Raw genomic sequence first — 19,555 nt, forward strand, 5'->3', positions numbered from 1 at the left:
AGCAGTGAATGAACAGAGTGTGGGAAACCAGAGAAAACTCACTCACAGGGCCCCTATGATGAGACAATACACCCAGACCCTTATAGACAGAGTGGTGGGAGATGGTGAGTGGCATTCTTTTCTATACATTTCACAACATATTTGTAATATTATTTAGACTTTTCTTATTACATTTTGTGAAAATAATTAGCATCTAACACATATAATCTTGTATAATTTGTGAAATCACAACAAGTTAGTTGTCTCAAGACACTTTACAAGTTTACATGTAGAGCAGAGAACCGACAAAGATCCCACACACACACACACACACACACACACACACACACACACACACACACACACACACACACGCACACACACACACACACACACACACACACCCACACACACACACACACACACACACACACACTTTGTTTTATATTTTCCTTCATCCAAATAAATAATTTACTGACTTCACATGTATATTATACTTTTATGGTCTGCTTAAAAATATGTGTTTTTTGCTGCCCTAATTGAGGAGTATTAGGTCTAGACTCTCTAGACAACAAACCCTTCCCTCAGGGGATTATTGGGAGCTGCTTGTGTTGGGGTGAATTAGCATTTAACTAGGCACACGTCTATTGTTTAGAGAGAGCTCTGTCAATGAACAGAGTGTGGGAAAACTCTGAAGAGCAGAGTCAGTCTACTTCATGTGCTCAACCCCACCAGCTCCTGACTATTCTCAAAAGGGAATTGGCACACCTTTGGAGAGGAATTTCCCTACAATTTAGGCATTTAGTAGACACTCTTAATCCAGAGCGATTTACAGTAAGCAAGAACAAACACATGAAATACATAAAAAGAATCATTCAAGAATCATACGTAAACTACTGTAGAACCTATGGGAATATCTATATAATGAAACTATGTGTATACTAGTTAGGCTATAGAGTGCTACGTCTACAAACTCTCCTGTACTCACTTATTCTTTACATTTTGTGCCAATTTGCCTTTCCATTGTATCAAATCGATTTCTCTGTTTTTTTTATTTGACAGCATTAAAAGGCTATGCATCCTTTAAAACAAGGGCCACAAAGAAAACAGTGGTTTTCTGCTGTGCTCTCTTATGCTTGCTAATAACACAAGTATTTTTCTCTTGTTTTGTATAAACTCATAAGAAACACATAAGAACCAATGGAGTATTTTATTTACCTGACCCTAAGTTACCAAATGAGCATACTGAATAAAGTTTTTTTTATAATTTGGTAAAATGATGGACATCTCATTCAACAACAATATATTATAGTTATATGATAGCAAAGATATGACCAACAGACGCTGCTGGTAAATGCATATTATAAACATTAATCATCATCATCATTTTTCGACCGTGGTCGAGATAGTGGATTTCACAACACCACGCCAGACTTCCTGGTCCTTCATTGTCATCCCCAGTTCCTGCTTACTGATGCATGTGTCCCTAGCGATGACATCAGGGAACGACAGTTTTCTATCTCTGGTCTGCTTTGAGGCAGGACTCCAGAGAAGAAGGGAAGATATAACCTCATTGTCAGCTCTGTAGCAGTGGCCGGCAAACTGTTCTTCTGGATCGGATTAGTGAAGAAACACGGGGAAGGTTGCCGTATATTAGAATAGTCGATGGGTGGCTCTTCCAAGACAGATTTTGCGCTCTCATTAGAAGGTGGGTGTAAACTTGTGCCATCCAACCGTTTCTCTAGTTTCTTTGAAAGTGTCCATGTCTCGGAGCCATAGAGTAGAATCAGCTCAACGTCGTCATTTTACTAAGCTGGGATGACCAGATCTTATGCATGTCATTGCAGGCTGACCAGGCCATACCCTTCCTAGTTTGAAAGTCCTTTTGGGAAGAAGATATATGAACCCAAATACTTGTAGTCATCAACCTGTTTCAGAGGAGTGTTGTTAAGTGTTTTTATAGTGTGGTTATTGTTGGATTTGCATATATATATATAGTATTCAGTTTTCGGCTCATTGAGACCAACACAGTTGGAGGCCTGCTCAAGAGACTGAAGGAGAGCCTGAGCGTATTCCAATGATTGACTGATAAGCGCAATGTCATCAGCGAAGTCAGTGTCGGTTAGGTATTTAGCAGGATGACGAGAGCTTCTCCTAGGGTGTAGCCTTATCATTGATAGTATCAACTGACATACGAAGAACATAATCAACAACAATAATAAATAGAAACGGGGCAAGTGTGTTGCCTTGGAGAATGCCAGCAAGGATGGGGAATGATGGTGTTTCTCTGTCAGGGGTAAGGATGATCGCTGAGGTATTTATATATAGAACATTTTATAATTATAGAACATCATTAATACCTTTAGAAATAAAGCCAGGTTTAGTGTTTTAAGGCCTAAAAGGCTCTTCAGATTATAATTTTTTAAAGATTTGTTTTAGGCTTTTCTGCCTTTATTGATAGTATCAAGTGAAGAGGGACAGGAAAGAGGGAGAGAGAGAAGGGGAGAGACATGCAACACAGGAACAAGGATGTATGTACTGACAGTTTGTTTGTGAAATGAGTCCAGTCTTATAGGGAGCAGCAGGGTTTCCTGCACAATGTTGTTGGCATGGTGCTGCGCCATGCTTGAAATAAATCGCGCCATGCCAAGCTTAAAAAAAAAGGGGGGCTAGTGAATCATGGTGTGTGTGTGATATGAAATGTCCAGTACCTCCCCTGTGCCTCCCCAAGTGCCACCCCAGTGTCTGACCATGCAGTGCCCCCCAGTGTCCCCCTGAGTGCCTCCCCAGTGCCTGCAGTGCCTCCCCAGTGCCTCCCCAGTGTCCCCTCAGTGCCTCCCCAGTGTCTTCCCAGTGCCTCCCCAGTGTCCCCTCAGTGACTCCCCAGTGCCTCCCCACAGTGTCTCCCTGAGTGCCTCCCCAGTTTGCCCCCGAGTGCCTCCCCAGTGCCTCCCCAGTTTGCCCCTGAGTGCCTCCCCAGTGTCTCCCCAGTGCCTCCCCAGTTTGCCCCTGAGTGCCTCCCCAGTGCCTCCCCAGTTTTCCCCTGAGTGCCTCCCCAGTGTCTCCCCAGTGTCTCTCCAGTGCCTCCCTATGTGTCTCCCTAGTGTCTCCCCAGTGCCTCCCTAGTGTCTCCCCAGTGTCTCCCCAGTGCCTCCCCAGTTTTCCCCTGAGTGCCTCTCCAGTGTCTTCCCAGTGCCTCCCCAGTGCCTGCCCAGTGTCCCCTAGTGTCCCCCCAGTGTCTCCAATAACATTACAAGAGCAATAATACAAATGAATCTTACTTTATTAATCTTAACGCCAGTACTAATAATTAATGAATCTAATTAATTAATGAATCAAAATTTTCAGATTTATTATTATTTTTGAATGTTACTGTATATTTTATTGTTGTTTTTATTGTTACCGTGAAGCACTTTGTAAGCTTGTTTTTGAAATTGTGCTATATCAATAAAGTTATTATTATTATTATTATTATTTGCAAAATTTGTTTCAAGATATGTGTGTCTTTTAACCTGGTAAGCCACCCGGTTGCTGAATTAAAAAAATAAAATACAAATTTATTTAATTCCACGACCGGGGTGGTTACCCAGCCAGGCTGTCTTTGGCTAGGATTGCCTGATTCTGAGTTGATTGTTTTTTGTGGCCTACACTGTAGGCCACAAAAGAACATAGATGACATTTGTGGAATAACAAGTGAAGAATTGCTTAATTTTGTATAATGTTTTGGTGAAAAAGGTTGGCTTTCGTAACATTTTGACATGAGTTGCCATGGTGATGGCATGAAACCAAACCTATTTGCCCTACTTGTCCAGCATGACATGTACATTTCTCTATGAATTTAATACACAGGACCACTATGGAAACAAGCCCTTTGTGCTATCCATTTAGGACCATTTTATAATTGTGCCACTGTACTATTTGCAAACTTTTTTTTTGCAAATTTGCAAAGTATTCAATCAATCAATCAATCAATCAATCAATCAATCAATCGTGCTACAGCCCCTGAAATGAACAAAAGGAGGCAGATTAAAAATAAAGCAGAGTCTTCATAAATATCTGTTCCTATGATAACATGCCAGTATATGATAGTCAAGTATTGCATAGTGAAGTACTGTGTACCGTTTAAATGTAGGCCCTACTTATTGAAATAAATAAAATGTATTGTCCATGTGTTTTTCTGCTTAATAAAAAATATTGAAACACAAGGACAGCAAGTACTGACAAAAACTAAAAAAGAAAAATAATAATAAAGAAAAAAAATGCTTTGAGAACTGTTTGACACAGATGCCTTAAATAAAAAACGAAACGTTTTCATCAATCTCAGCATGCACAATATACTGTAGTCCAAGCATATTGCTGTGCAGTCATTCTGACTTTTTAAGTTTCTACCAATGCAACACAACCCAAGATACTGGTAGTCGCCGGACAATAAGCCTCACACTGCCTCCTGTCGACAGTCTCATACAGTAGTTCAGAACAGTATATAACAGAACTGTGTTTTTTCCATCAATCACCCAGCAGACCAATGTTCTTCTTATCATATTAAAAGCATGTTGTTGACGTGGATTTTAATAGTGCATTTTGTCTGATTCCTAACTAGTAGGCTACTTGTGGTCGTTTTATTGTTCTTAATATTACTCAGTCACTGCTTAGTTCTTACTCTTCGTTCACCATCAGATGGTTTGATGTCAGACTCTGTCTCTATGACAACATAGAGCTAAACAGCCGCCACTAAAAGTCCATTCAACGTCCTTTTGTTCACCACAGCACACACAGACTCAGTGTGCGAAACTCTTTACGCACACCCACTTCCAGTCAACTCACAAGATGGGAGAAACATCTGCTATCGGCCATATTCAGACCGCAGCCATCTATACAGCAAGGTGATACCTAGGTGATACTTCCCATAGACAGCCCATTCATCCAAACAGAAAAGTCCTCTCTAATTATATTAAACAACGTCAAAAAACATTGAAGCTGTAGGGAAAGCTTGAATTATCCTCTTTCAATCTGTAAAGTTTTTGTTTAATAAAAATCCCCCGCAGACATGTTATGAGCTACTTCCTGTCAAGAAATTCCTTGCAGTTGATTATTTTAGTATCAGAGTTTGGTAGCGCTCGTTATCAGTAAGGCAACCTCCTGCTGCCTGCTGCAATATGTGCACATTCAAAACAGGTGGTACGCAGGGCCATTGAGTTTAACTAATTCAGAAACCATTATTAATTATATGGCCTTTTTTATCAGCATTCGATTCAATGATAAAATGTGAAATTATCTGCATATTTTGAAATTTAGACATGTATTGTCAATAAGTGCAGATAAGAAAACCATTGGTGGAGAAGTTGCGCAGAGAGCGAATCAACAGCAGCATTGAGCAGCTCAAGTCTCTCCTGGGTTCAGAGATCCTCAAACAACAAGCTGACTCCAAGCTGGAGAAAGCAGAAATCAACCTGTCAGTTCAGCTCCTGTCAATCAGGGATACCCCAGGAGTGGGTGTGTCCAATAGGTGGTGCAATTCCTGTCCAAGGATGAGGTGAAGATACAGTCCCTGAGAAGACTGCTGGACCACTTCCAGAACCTGCAGTCATCCTCTGAAGAACATGAAGGAGACATGTTTGCCTCAGCTGAGGTCTCCAGTCCAGTTCAGTCCAGCATCACCAAAGAGTCCAGTCAACATTGCCCTCTGGAGGCCCTGGTAGAAAACTACAGAGTTTGGCAACTCAAACAAATTCAATTGCAATTTGCACCTCCCTCTAAAATTGATCACATTGGTCAAAGATGTTTGTGCCAGAAAGGCATACTATGAAAGATAAACAAACATTTTCATGATTACCGGTACTTAACCCATTCAGGCCTGACGTCGAAATAAAAAAAACGTTCTGAAAGATATACCTATTCAAAGATTTGTGCCGCATTTTTACGATTTTTCAAAAATAGCAGACCTACAAGTTGTGTTCTTGTAGTTCTACAAGCTCTAGTAGTTCTACAAGCTATGAGCTTGTAGATCTACTATTTTTCAATAGCTAACGTATAACAAAATGGGTTAAAGTGTAATGTCACTTATTTTGCTTTCACACTGAAAAACAAAATTATGAACCGAGAGAAAATTGAACATGTCTTATAAAATTAAACAAATTGCCTGTAAATGAGCTTATAATGGCAATATATACAAGTTAGAAAAAAAAGAAATCTTGATGAAAAACAAAAACAGGTATGTTTAAAGAACATTGGTAGTAAAAGTATATCCATAAAAAAGAGGGATGTCATTAAGGGAGTAAGGGAGGTGGTCAAAAACTGTTAAATGCCCGGATGCAAACTGTAACCCAGATGAAACCATAGAGAACCTGCTAGTGGACTGTCAGAGGTCTAGAGATGTATGGGGGAAAATGCCACAGATCGGTTTTTAACATTAACATTAACGTTATACTTATAATGCAGTATTGTATGGAGTCTTTGATGAAAAACATGTCTGCTATGGAACAAGACTTTTATTGGGCTGTGGTTTGCACTGTGGTCGATAAGATCTGGAACACCAGGAGTAATCAGGAGGGCCATCTCTGGAGAGGTGGTCTTCATACAAATAGTAACTGAACTGAAAAGACAGAGAACCCTGGACTCAAGACAGAAAAACTGATACCAATACTCTGTGTGTGTATTGCAATTCCTTACTACTGTACTGCCAAACTCAATGTAATATGAGTGCCATGAATAATTTAAATAAAGCATATTTAAAAAGGAAAGCAGGACATGGGTTTAAAATGTATTTAGAAACTTAATTGTATTAAATATTGTAGGATGGCATTTTGTATTGCCGCTATGTTTTGTATGTTATTTTTTATTCCTCAGGTACCCACACTTTCTCTCCATAATAAGGACACACGCTCTTACACCAAATGGTAGGGCTGTAACGATTACAAATATAAGTTTATGATTAATTGTCACACATAATTGGGTGCTTGGACCATAGACTGTAAAAAATATGGATAAAGCGTCCCGCGGGTCTAACGTGAACGTAAAATGAAGCCTGTCAGTCCTTGCAATGGAAGTCGCCATCTTTCTAGATCCGTTTTGGCCCAGTTCAGGCCAGCTGGCCCATTGGCTGGCCCAGACAACGAGGCGGGACTTCCCCCTTCTTCTTCGTTGGTTTTTATTTTGACTCGAGTGGGTGGGGGATCCCGTTCATAGACTGTAACGGTAGCCACGCCTTTCAGAACATGCGCGACTTTATGGTCATTTTTCTAATAAATGGGACCATAATTTTCCAAAAAGAATATTATGACATTAGAAATGAGACTTTAAACTAGTGACTGGAAGCAAAAAGTATTCATGACCATGTTTATTAAGGTAATACAGTCTAGGTGAAGTTGGGCCCAAATACATGGACTTCTATGGGGCTATGGGTTTTTTTTAGCCCAATGAGAGCGCCACAACAGGCCATTATATGAACTTTCATTTCCTTAGTGGCTTCACAAAATATCCGTCTGACTGCCCCCCTGGCTTGGACATGAACTCACGCATCACTAACATGTCCTACACATACAAGACAAAGGAAGTGTCCCTCTCTCACAGAGAGAGAGAGAGAAGGATGAGGCTACATGCTTGGCAGGACTTAAGAAAAGGCCTACATTGACAGAGGTGTTGACACAAGCCAGCGTCATATGAACCAACCAGAGAGAGAGCGAGAGCAAGAAAAGAAAGAAAGAAAGAAAGAAAGAATTATGGCCACGGCGGGCCATGAGGAATTGACCAGTACATAGAGATAAGTTTTGCCGTCAAGCCAGTCATTAAACAATAGCCGTCACAACACACAATCTTCAACACACCCACAACACAGCAGCCGCACACTTAGTAACACTAACTAACTATCTACTAACTGTAGTGTAGATGAACATCAGTCTTCATTTTGAAATGATGTGAAAGCCCAAAACCTCTAGCTTGAACTTAAAAGGCTAATTGAAGTGGCCAAGATCCACATGATAATACTATTCTCTGTTACAACAACTCAGTTTGTTCAGTGGCAAACACAACACAACACAGACTGCAGCATCCACCCAATCCCAGAGCAGACACAACACAGACTGCAGCATCCACCCAATCCCAGAGCAGACACAACACAAAACTGCAGCATCCACCCAATCCCAGAGCAGACACAACACAGACTGCAGCATCCACCCAATCCCAGAGCAGACACAACACAGACTGCAGCATCCACCCAATCCCAGAGCAGACACAACACAGACTGCAGCATCCACCCAATCCCAGAGCAGACACAACACAGACTGCAGCGTCCAATCCCAGAGCAGAAACACAACACAACACAGACTGCAGCATCCAATCCCAGAGACACAAACAGTCACTGACTGAACATGTTTCATTAATTGCCACCCAATCATTGCGTCCTAAAATCACAGCAACAGCTTGAAGTGTACACACAGCTTAATTTGCTTACAACACAAGCAGCAGCAGCAGCAGCAGCAGCAAAGATGGGGAAAAGGGTTCGTACCTTGAGCTGTCTTCTACTTCAGTTGTAGAAGAAGGGATGGCGGCCAGCAGGGTCAAAGTTTGGAACCCACCAATGGATAGAGAGAGATAGAGCAGTCCTCTTTTAGTTGGTCCTCAGATGAGCCCTCCAGCGGGGTCTCCAGTCCTCTCCATCCTCCATACATCCCGACTGTGGCGACTGTGACTCAGGAGGTAGAGCAGGTCCTTGGGCAAAATTGCTCCAGATGTGCAGGTTGGTACCTTGCATGGCTTCCGCCGCAATCAGTGTATGAATGTGTGTGTGTGTGTGTGTGTGTGTGTGTGTGTGTGTGTGTGTGTGTGTGTGTGTGTGTGTGAATGTAATGCATATGTAATGCATATGTTGGATAAAGGCGCTATATAAATGGCACCGTTTACCATTTAATCCCAGTGTCAATGGCACCGACCAGCCTCATTCTCCTCCTCCTGGAGGCCATCTTCTCTCACCCACCCTCGGTATCACTCCATACAGATGCATGTTGGTAACGTGTTCATCCTGGTTGATGTTTAGCACTGCACGTAGCATTCTGGTGTAGCACAGTGGGGCCAGGGACGGTAGAGCAGGCTTCAGGGTCCAGCATTCACAGCTATATAGGAGAGCGGACATCATGAATGGTAAATGGTGCATTTATATAGCGCCTTTATCCAAGGCGCCTTACATAGATTGTGCATTACATTCACCCATTTACACATACATTCATACACAGATGGCGGCGGAAACCATGCAAGGCACCAACCTGCACATCAGGAGCCATTAGGGGTTCATAAATCATAAATAATAATAACTTGAATTTATATAGCACCTTAAAAAACACACTTTACAAAAACATGCTATTTTTTTTTTTACATTGTATGGTTTTATTACTGTAAATTGTTTGACATTGACTTATAATAATAATTATAGTTGAATCTACTTGTTCAGTTATTGTTATTTTAGTATTTAAAAAGAAACATTTGCACATAGCTTGTAGAAATGCCTATTCTCATACTTTAGTGTGACAGTCTTGTATGAAGTAGTATAGGGCATTAAGCCATTTTGGGGCGTTATACTTTAAAATAGAAGATCTACAAGCTCATAGCGCGCTATAAACTTGTAGGTCTGCTATTTTTGAAAAGAATAGTGAAAATTTGCCTCAAATCTTTGAATATATATTCTTTCAGAATTTCAGTTCAAATCTTTGCTTCTGGGGGGTCCCTGGAACAACATAATATTTTCAATGGGGGTCGTGGCATATTACATATCATTTTTGGGGTCCTTGACATGAAATATTGAGAACCACTGATATAGAAACATATTTTTTTTTATTTTATTTCAGGCCTAAATGGGGGATAGGCCTATGATATTTCTGCTTAATAGCAAACAAACACAATATTATTCACTTCACAGGCACAGCACACAAACAATGCTTTATATCCCGACTAGTTCTTTCATTTTACTTTTTGTAAATATAATTAGTGACATGACATTACACACAAACAAACAATTCACCTCTATTAACCATGAATGCTAATGCAGCTAATTAACTGTAGGTAGTAGCTAGGTAAGCTAACGCACCTGGTCTCTTGGGGAATGGACTTTTTTCCAAGGACGATAATTAAACTTCTCCTCCTGCTGTCACCGTCATGTCTCTGGGCAGTTTCCACTCCCTGACAACACTGACAACTATCCTCATCTTCCATGAGGTGGAAGTTGGTACGTTTAAACTTGTTTATTTCACTGTTTTTTACTAACAATAACAAACACGAAGGAGTTTGAGTCAAACAAACACTCGTCAGTTTAGAGCAGGACGCAGGTGTGTGTGTGTGTGTGTGTGTCACTCACAACCACACAGCCAGCCAGTTCTCCCCCCCTAGTGGCCAGCCAGACACACCTGTTGCCTGGCTGCCTGCATTAACTCGGGGCGTGAAGAACAAACACTCACGGCTGTTTGCGTTTATAGTTGATTAGTTTAATTTATTATTTATATACTTTACTTTCGGCTGGGATTTTTTTTGGCTGCTCCTCTGCTTTGGCTCGGTGATCTTGTTGCTCCAGCCTCCAAGGTAAGATTTGAGTTTTTGTATTGAGTTTGTTATGTAGCAGCTAATGTGGTTTTCAAATTTGAGTTGTTTGATTAACTATTGTTAATCAATTATCGTAAGGTCTAATCATGCATTTGCGTTGCCGACTGCAACGCATGGACCAGAGCTAGTGTAACTGTTGACTTTGATTATTTGTTTTCATGCCAAATAGCTAGGGCTACTAGGCCATGTTTGTTGCAGAATACAGAATACAGTTGTCCCGATACCTTTTTTTTTTCTCCAGATAAAGTAGAAGTACTTAATTTTAGAATACTAGTCCAACGGTTTTCAGCTTCTTTTGGAATTCTGCTCCAGGCTTTACCTTCAGAGCTAGGGGTCTTCAACGTTTTTCAGGGCATGGACCCCTTTAATAGCTGACAGAGATGAAGCAGGGACTCCCCTCTATACACTTGTGTTCATAGATGGCTTCATAGACTTGTTTTTCGTTTATGTTGGATGCATGTTAATGTGTATATTTCACATATTTAACCACTTAAGCTGCTGTCTGCTTGGTAAAGTTGACCTTTCACTCTGTACTTGGCCTGCTCTTTTTTCCTTCTACACCAAACCTTTGCTGAAAATAGCTGATCTGCAAGTTGTGAGCTTGTAGATGTGCTATTTTTGTCTTGGGTTCAAGTGGTTATGGTAAAAGTTACATTAATCTAGATTGTATCCACTGATTCCACTCTATAAAAGGGAGTTAATTGTCTTTGTGTTTCCCAAACACTGGGTCTGTCACAGACTATGGGTTGCGAACTTGCGATTAAATGTTGCGCCTTGAAAAAACAACTGACTGAATTCCCATATGTATAAATGCTAGTGGAAAATGGCAGAGCTTTAAACTACTTGCAATGTGTTGTGAGGTTGGAGATCTGCTATTTTCACTAGTTTGCTTTCTGGCAAATGGGAATTGGTGTATCGCTATAGTAACCTTGTTTCCTTCTCTGGGTTTACAGAAAGAAGACAGGACAATTAAGATGGATCCAGACATCGACGCCATTGCCACCAGACTGGACAAGTAAGGCAGCCTACTGAATAATTGTGTTCACTACTGGCTATATATTTTGTCAAGTACGCTTAGACTGGTGGGATCTGGGAACAATTCTGACAGTGAAAATGGCTGAAACAAACTCATCAATTTAGATTGCTGAAAGTTTGATCTGATGTATTGTGCGATGTATTGGCTGTCACCTATTCAGTCAAACATGATGCCTCAACAAAATTATGTAGTGTGCGCAGTGGAAAAACAAGAAAAAACTTTCTATGGCAGAGTTAAAGGTTTTTAGTTTTTTCCGTTGTCCACCCTGCAGCAGAGCCACACACCTGGCATAGCCAACCTCACTGAGGGATACAGATCTAAAAGAAAGATTTGAGTTTGTTTACTTGGATGACACCTGTATTATTATAAAAATGCTGAATTGCTGCCAAGTGTTTCAACCAATGGCCAATGATAAGACTTTCTGTCCTGATGAAGGTCTAAGCGACTGGAACGTCGCTCTAATAAAGAGCAACATTTTGGCGGGACCTTTTCTTTGTTTTTCAAAGATACCCTTTTCAATGATAAGACTTGGAAGAAAATCGGAAAGAAAATCTCGGGTGGCTGTGTTAAATGTATTACTGACAGATTCATTATCCTGTTTTGTTTTACAGGTCATTGTCTCTGGATTTCGATGATGAGCAGATGGAGGCGTACCACCGGTAGCTATATAGTTTCTGATCTAGAAATCCCCCCATGTTCAAATTAGGGATGTCTTTATGAAAGTGGCTAGAAGATAATGGCCCATATTTTCCTATATTTACATACAGTAACCCCCACAGGTTAACATTGAAGTACACTAATAATGGTGTTGCATTTCTTTTAACCACTTTCAACCTGGAATCCTTAGTTTAGTCCAAGGAAACATTGGGTACCACAAATTAATGCTACAAGACACCTGGCTCAAATCACTTTACTGGTGAATACATTACATAATGCATACTGTAACTAAACTAATCTTTTACAGCCACATAAAGGACGCTAAAGCTGCTGCCAAAGGAGGGAACATGTTAAAAGGCCTGGAGGACTTCAAAAAGGCGTTTCAAATCGTTCCCAGTAAAAAACTCAAGGCTAGAATACAGCAAATGGAGGCCATTCTGGCAGAGCAAGAATCTGAGGGCGAAGATGAGGAGTTTGTCAGCATTAATGGTCTTCCGCTCTTCAGAGAACTCTACGACAAGTTGTATTATTATCAGAGAGAAGGCATCTCCTTCCTTTACGGGCTGTACCGCGATGAACTTAAAGGTGGCATCCTGGCAGATGATATGGGTCTGGGCAAAACCATCCAGGTAGGCAGGCCTGCAGCTAATGCTGCTTCATCTTCATACTAATTATTTTAACACCTGAGGCTACAAATGCCTTCTAAAACTTTCGTTCCACGAGGACCCTGAAATTTATATAATTTGGCCCCCCCATCTGAAAAGGTCTTGTGCCTAGGGACCAAACATTTCAAGGTTTTTCAAAAATGGCACATGAGAGAGACATGCTGTTTTTGAATAGCTGACGCTAAAATCACAAATGCTTTCCTGGTTTTAATGTGTTAAACCGGAATACTGTATGTTGGTAAATGTTCAACACAAGTTATCTGGATCCCTTGAATGTGTTTGCCGTAAACTAGAGTCGACTATCATTCACATTTTGGTGTAATTGTACACATGCGTACAATTGCCGTACCAATGGCTACATTTGATGTGACCCATATGGAATTTGAATCATGATTCTCTTGCACGATTTCCTATTTTTGGTGCGATTTTTGTTAAAATGCTAGTTTTTCACCCTGACTGCCAAGGATTTTCATGTTCCAGCGCCCTCCGTTTGCATGGCTCCTAGGCCTACCAGAAGTGATGAATCACTAAACTTATTATTCATTTTAAAAAATAAAATGTGACGACGAATGACTGGTTTCACCCCTGCAATCCATCCAGATCATTACATTCCTCTCTGGCATGTATGACGCCGGGCACGCCAAATACACTCTCCTCGTCATGCCCACGTCCCTCATCACCAACTGGACCAAGGAGTTCGCCAAGTGGACCCCAGGAATGAGGGTGAGAGAGTTCCACGGCACCAACAGGGCGGAGCGCACCCGGAATTTGGAGAAGGTTCAGAGACGTGGAGGCGCCGTCATCACCACGTACAACATGATGCTCAACAACTGGGAGCAGCTGGCATCTTCCAACGGCCAGGAGTTCATCTGGGACTACATGATCCTGGACGAGGCTCACAAGATCAAGTCCACGTCGTCCAAAACCGCCAAAAGTGCCTATGCAGTGCCTGCCAAGAACCGCATCCTCATCACTGGTAAGGCTTGTCGCAATTATCAAACATTTATCAAACCTATTTAAAAAATAATAATCTTTCATGAGCTTTTATTTCTGCCATTTTTATTGAAATATTGGTAATTACGTTGTAATATTGTGCCATCCTTGTCAGTAATTTCTGTTGCACTTTCGATTGTCATATCTGCTTCATGCAATTTGTCTTCATGAAACTTAAAAGACACACTGAAAGATAAGATTCTATCTATGTAATGCTAAAAAACACTTTCATTGCATTGTTTGTGACAACCCCACAGGAACCCCTGTGCAGAACAACCTGCGAGAGATGTGGGCTCTGTTTGACTTCGCCTGCCGAGGCTCCCTCCTTGGCTCAGCCAAAACCTTCAAGACAGAGTATGAGAACCCCATCACAAGGTAGGGTGCAATAATGAGTTTGAGCCAGACGTGAAAGTCGACCAGGTCACAGTAGTGGTTCTTTTTTTTAAGTAAATCTAAGGTCTAATCAAGCACCAAATATCAATTTTTTTGCACATTACGATCCATAATGCACATAAGGACTGTCACCCCTATCACCAGGGCCAGGGAGAAGGATGCGACTCCAGGAGAGAAAGCCCTGGGAGCCAAAATGTCTGAGAACCTAATGAAAACCATCGGGCCGCATTTTCTGAGGAGGACCAAAGCCGAGGTCCAGAAGAAACAGACTGCAGAAACGGACGGAAACAGACAAGGCGTAGAGTCCGGTGCGGCAGTCATGCCCAAACTGACCAGGAAGAATGACCTGGTCATTTGGACGTTCCTCAGCAAGGCCCAGGAGAATATCTACCGTCAGTTCTTGTCCCTGGATCACATCAAGGAGCTGCTCACCACCACCAGGTGTGTGTAAGCTCACACACTTGCCAACGCAAAAATCTAAGATGGTAGATTCTTTCCCGTAGTAGAGCCCTGGAAAGTAGTTGTCCTAGTGTAGAGCCTTGGGGACACGCACACAGACGCACACAGACGCACACAGACGCACACAGACACACACAGACACACACACACACACACACACACACACACACACACAGTTGGTAAACCAGGGTTTACCAAGTTGTTAATCTCTACCTGTACATCCCTACCAACAGATCACCTCTTGCTGAGCTTACGGTCCTGAAGAAGCTGTGCGACCACCCGAGGATGCTCTCTGCCAAAGCTGTGTCTGAGCTGGGTCTGGAGGAATGTCTGTCTGAGGTTGGTATCTGAGCTGGGTCTGGAGTCATTATTAGAACAGCCTGAAGAATGTCTGTCTGAGGTTGGTATCTGAGCTGGGTCTGGAGTCATTATTAGAACAGCCTGAAGAATGTCTGTCTGAGGTTGGCACAATCGTTACACATCCAGCCTGATCGCAATTCTATTTGCATAATCGTTGAGTTTTCCACTCCATATGAAAATGGCTGGATGAAATTAACAGTAATGTCATATTTCCACATTGTTGTCCAGGCTCTTTTAATAGCATCCCATTCCCTATTGTGGAAATTTCTTTTTACGTAGTAACATTTTATCTGTCAGTCATTTCTTTGCATCTTCCAGACCAGTAATTGGATTTAGCAAAAAACAAATTGTATGTTAAATGTAATAATTGATCACAATAATTTGACAATTAATGGTCAACTAAAATATGGTGATGTCAATATCCTATAGGGAGATGATGAGTCTACAGCAGGCGGCATTGATGGAATCTCGGATGAAACGCTCATCTCCGAGTCTGGAAAGATGACCTTCCTTGTCCAACTCCTCCTGAGGCTTAGGGAGGAAGGTCATCGCACCCTTGTGTTCGCACGCTTCCGGAAGGTGCTGGACATTCTCCAGCGAGTCCTTGTCAACATGGGATTCAAGGTGGGCACTTGCTGTTGGCCAAAATAAAAAAGTCACGCAATGTTTGACCAATTAATTTGACAGTATAAAATGGTGATTGAAGGTCAAGGTAACACATGCTCATTATCTAAAATCCCATGATATGTAGTCTAAAGTCTAAAATCCCATGATATGTAGTCTAAAATCTAAAATCTCATTGAGACTTGTGTCATGATAATGATACAGTATTGCCCAGCCCTAATGGATACTTTATGATGGTTAGAAAGAATATTCAACACACTTGTCATCGGTTAGTATTTAGGCAGACAGTTGCATTAATTAATCATGATCAATGGAAGTATTGGCACATGATTAAATATTGTATGTTGGTTTTTTTGAGAACCGCTGCTTTAAATCATCATGGCAAAATTAAACTCATTTTTGTTAGTCACCCCTTTGAGAACCACTAATGACTCAGCCACTTCCCCTGTTGTAAGGTCCTGAGGCTGGATGGCACCATCAGCAAGATGGCCGAAAGGGAGCAGCTCATCCAGAAGTTCCAGAATAACGCTCGCTACACTGTCTTCCTGCTGACCACCCAAGTGGGCGGCGTGGGCATCACCCTGACTGCTGCCAACCGTGTGGTCATCTATGATCCCAGCTGGAACCCTGCCACCGATGCCCAGGCCGTGGACCGTGCATACCGCATTGGGCAGACTCGGAATGTGGTGGTCTACCGCCTCATTACTTGTGGCACAGTGGAGGAGAAGATCTATAGGCGTCAGGTCTTCAAAGACTCCCTGATTCGACAGACCACAGGGGATAAGAAAAACCCCTTCAGGTATGCTGTGTGGAATTATACATTTATGTTTGATTGCACTTTATCTAGTGCCAAATCATTTGTCTCAAAACGATTTACATCATTGTCCTCGGGCATGACCATTTAAAATAATTGCACAGTAAGATGATCCATTCAATGTATTCATCTTCACAGATACTTCACTAAGCAGGATCTGAAGGAACTGTTCAGCCTGCAGGAGACACGCTCGTCCAACACCCAGCTTCAGCTGCAGAGCCTCCACTCCAGCCACCGCCTGACAGACCCCGAGCTGGATGAACACATAGCGCACCTCCACGCCATGGAGATGTTCGGCATCTCGGATCACGATCTAATGTTCTCGGTACAAATTGTCATTCCTTATTGCACCATATTTATTAATGCTTATTGCTACCAACATTCAGAAGACATCCCCCGCCCCCCTCATTCGTTATTCTAGCTGTATTAAGTTTCATTGTGATGCACAGCATTATGCTAACCAACACTCACTTGTTTGGTGGACCACTTGCATTTTGCTGCTTGAACCTGTGTAGGTGTATAGGTAGTGACCATGTACCTTCATCTTGATTCTTTGAGGTGGTGATCAGCGACGAGGAGGAGGACGAGGAGTCTCGGCACCAGATCGAGACCAGAGTCCAGAAGGCTGAGGAGAGGATGAGGGTGGAGTCGACGCTCCATGCTCAGCTGGCAGAGAACATGGGCTCCAGCACTGAGGCAGCCTTTCTGAGACGGATGGCTCAGGATGGAGCTCCAAGGTCCTCTCGGAAACGAGAGAAGCCAAGGACTCCTGCCCCCCAGCCTGCTGTGGTGGTGGACCTGGACATGTCTGCATCTGCCCCCTACCATGAGTATCCCCAGCCTGCTGCTGTGGTGGTGGACCTAGACATGTCTGCATCTGCCCCCTCCCATGAGTATCCCCAGCCTGCTGCTGTGGTGGTGGACCTAGACATGTCTGCATCTGCCCCCTCCCATGAGTATCCCCAGCCTGCTGTGGTGGTGGACCTAGACATGTCTGCATCTGCCCCCTCCCATGAGTATCCCCAGCCTGCTGTGGTGGTCGACCTGGACACGTCTGGATCTCGGGAAGAGGAACAAGATGAAGCACAGAGTGGGAGCGTACAGATGGTCGAAACTCTGGATGAAAGTGTCGTAGAGAGCCCGGCTGGAACAGTGGAAGAATGTACGCGGTCACCCAGAGATGTGGCATTCCAGTCCGGCCCCTTTGAGGAGAAACGCGATGCTGGGCAGACTCTAAGCACACCGATCAACATCACTTTGGATGATGGCGTTGCAGAGAACCAACCTGAAGTACTGCATGACTCATCCAAAGATTCATCCATGCACGAAGACGGTGAAATATACCCTCCCAAGAATTCCACCCAAAAAGGTGACTTTGAACTTCAGCTAGAGGACGGCGATGATGACGACATGTTCCCAGGAACAGTGGAAGAATGTACGCGGTCACCCAGAGATGTGGCATTCCAGTCCGGCCCTGTTGAGGAGAAACATGATGCTGGGCAGACTAGACGACAGCTAGAGGACAGCGATGATGACCTGTTCACAGGCTACGACGTGAACGACCAGAACGTTGAAGCCCAGCAGAGGAATTTGCTCTCCCGTCTCCAGTTGGAGGGCAGTTTTGATGTGGAAAAGTCTCTCGCCATTGTCAATGACTCACCTGCCGATGACAAATCTGCAGGCTCAATCATAATGAGGAAGAAAAAGAAGGCAGCTGTGATCTATGACAGTGACGAGGAGGAAGATGTGATTGATCACAGTGAAGAGAAAGATGACCACACAGAGCAGCCAAATATTAGCCTGTTGGCTGGACTGGGAGCATCCAGTTCTACCCCACTCAGACATGCCCCCCTCGGACCCTCCCCACTCGGTTCTACCCCCCTCGGACCCTCCCCACTCAGTTCTACCCCCCTCAGACCCTCCCCACTCGGACCCTCCCCACTCAGTTCTACCCCCCTCGGACCCTCCCCACTCGGACCCTCCCCACTCAGTTCTACCCCCCTCGGCGCCACTCCACTCAGTTCTACCCCTCTCAGACATACCTCCCTCGGACTCGACAAACTTGGTTCACTCAGTTCTACCCCCCTCGGAGCCACTCCACTCAGTTCTACCCCTCTCAGACATACCCCCCTCGGACTCGCCAAACTTGGTTCACTCAGTTCTACCCCACTCGGACCCACCCCACTTGGTTCTGCCCCTCTTGGATCCACCACACTCGGGTCCTCCCCACTCGACTCCAACAAGAGCAGCAGAGGGAACACTTCTGTGGCCTCCAAGCGCTCTCTGATCAAGTCGTTCATCGAAGACCTGGACGATGACGAGGGCAGCACGGGAGAACACGAAACGAGTGGAGAGGAAGACCTTGAGGAATCTGAGGGTGAAGAAGGCTCTAACGAGGGGGAGGAAGTCTCTAAAGAGGTCATGGAAGGGGAGGAAGTCTCCGAAGAGGTCATGGAAGGGGAGGTTGAAGAAGCTTCCACTGAGGAAGTTGAGGAAGATTCCACTGAGGAAGAGGAGGTTGAGAGTGAGGAAGCTTCCAAGGAGGAAGAGGAAGAGGAAGATGAGGAAACCTCCAAGGAGGGTGAGGAAGGCTCCGACGAGGAGACAGAGGAAGATGAGGAAAGCTACAGCGAGGAGGATGATTAAGGCTCCAATGAGTGAGTCAGAATCTGTCTGATCTTTTTTTTTTTAAGTATTTTATAAATAAAATGTACTTTTGCATTATGCCCTGCCATTTCTTTATTTTGCTTATGGAGAACTTGAAGTGGTGCCGTTTTGTGAAGGCCTGGGTTAATCTGAGATTAAATTGTGAACCTTTCTTAAAGAAATTGAGTTGACAAAGATTGTCTTATTCTGAGTGTTGGGGGGGGGGGGGGGGGGGGGAATCAATCCTTCTGGAAACTGCTCCAGAAATAATAGCACATGCATCATCTGTAGAATGGTGGTTTTTTTTTTATGCCTGCACAATTTGTGACATTCACTTCCAGCAGG

At 43.2% G+C, this 19,555-nt stretch overlaps 1 protein-coding gene across 1 annotated transcript; it reads left to right on the forward strand.

Moving 5' to 3' along the window:
• Nucleotides 1–12,654: 12,654 nt before the first annotated feature.
• Nucleotides 12,655–19,210, forward strand: LOC308334016 (DNA excision repair protein ERCC-6-like; the record flags this gene model as incomplete). Its single annotated transcript, XM_080790584.1, has 9 exons — nt 12,655–12,885; nt 13,522–13,897; nt 14,172–14,289; nt 14,452–14,748; nt 15,000–15,105; nt 15,556–15,750; nt 16,206–16,549; nt 16,703–16,889; nt 17,123–19,210. The coding sequence occupies exons 1-9, from the start codon at nt 12,682–12,684 to the stop codon at nt 19,208–19,210; spliced, it is 3,915 nt and encodes a 1,304-aa protein (XP_080646710.1). The 5' UTR covers nt 12,655–12,681.
• Nucleotides 19,211–19,555: the final 345 nt, after the last annotated feature.

The sequence above is a fragment of the Protomyctophum bolini genome, assembly GCF_963924005.1.
Source record: "Protomyctophum bolini genome assembly, chromosome: 2".
Taxonomy (NCBI): Eukaryota; Metazoa; Chordata; class Actinopteri; order Myctophiformes; family Myctophidae; genus Protomyctophum; species Protomyctophum bolini.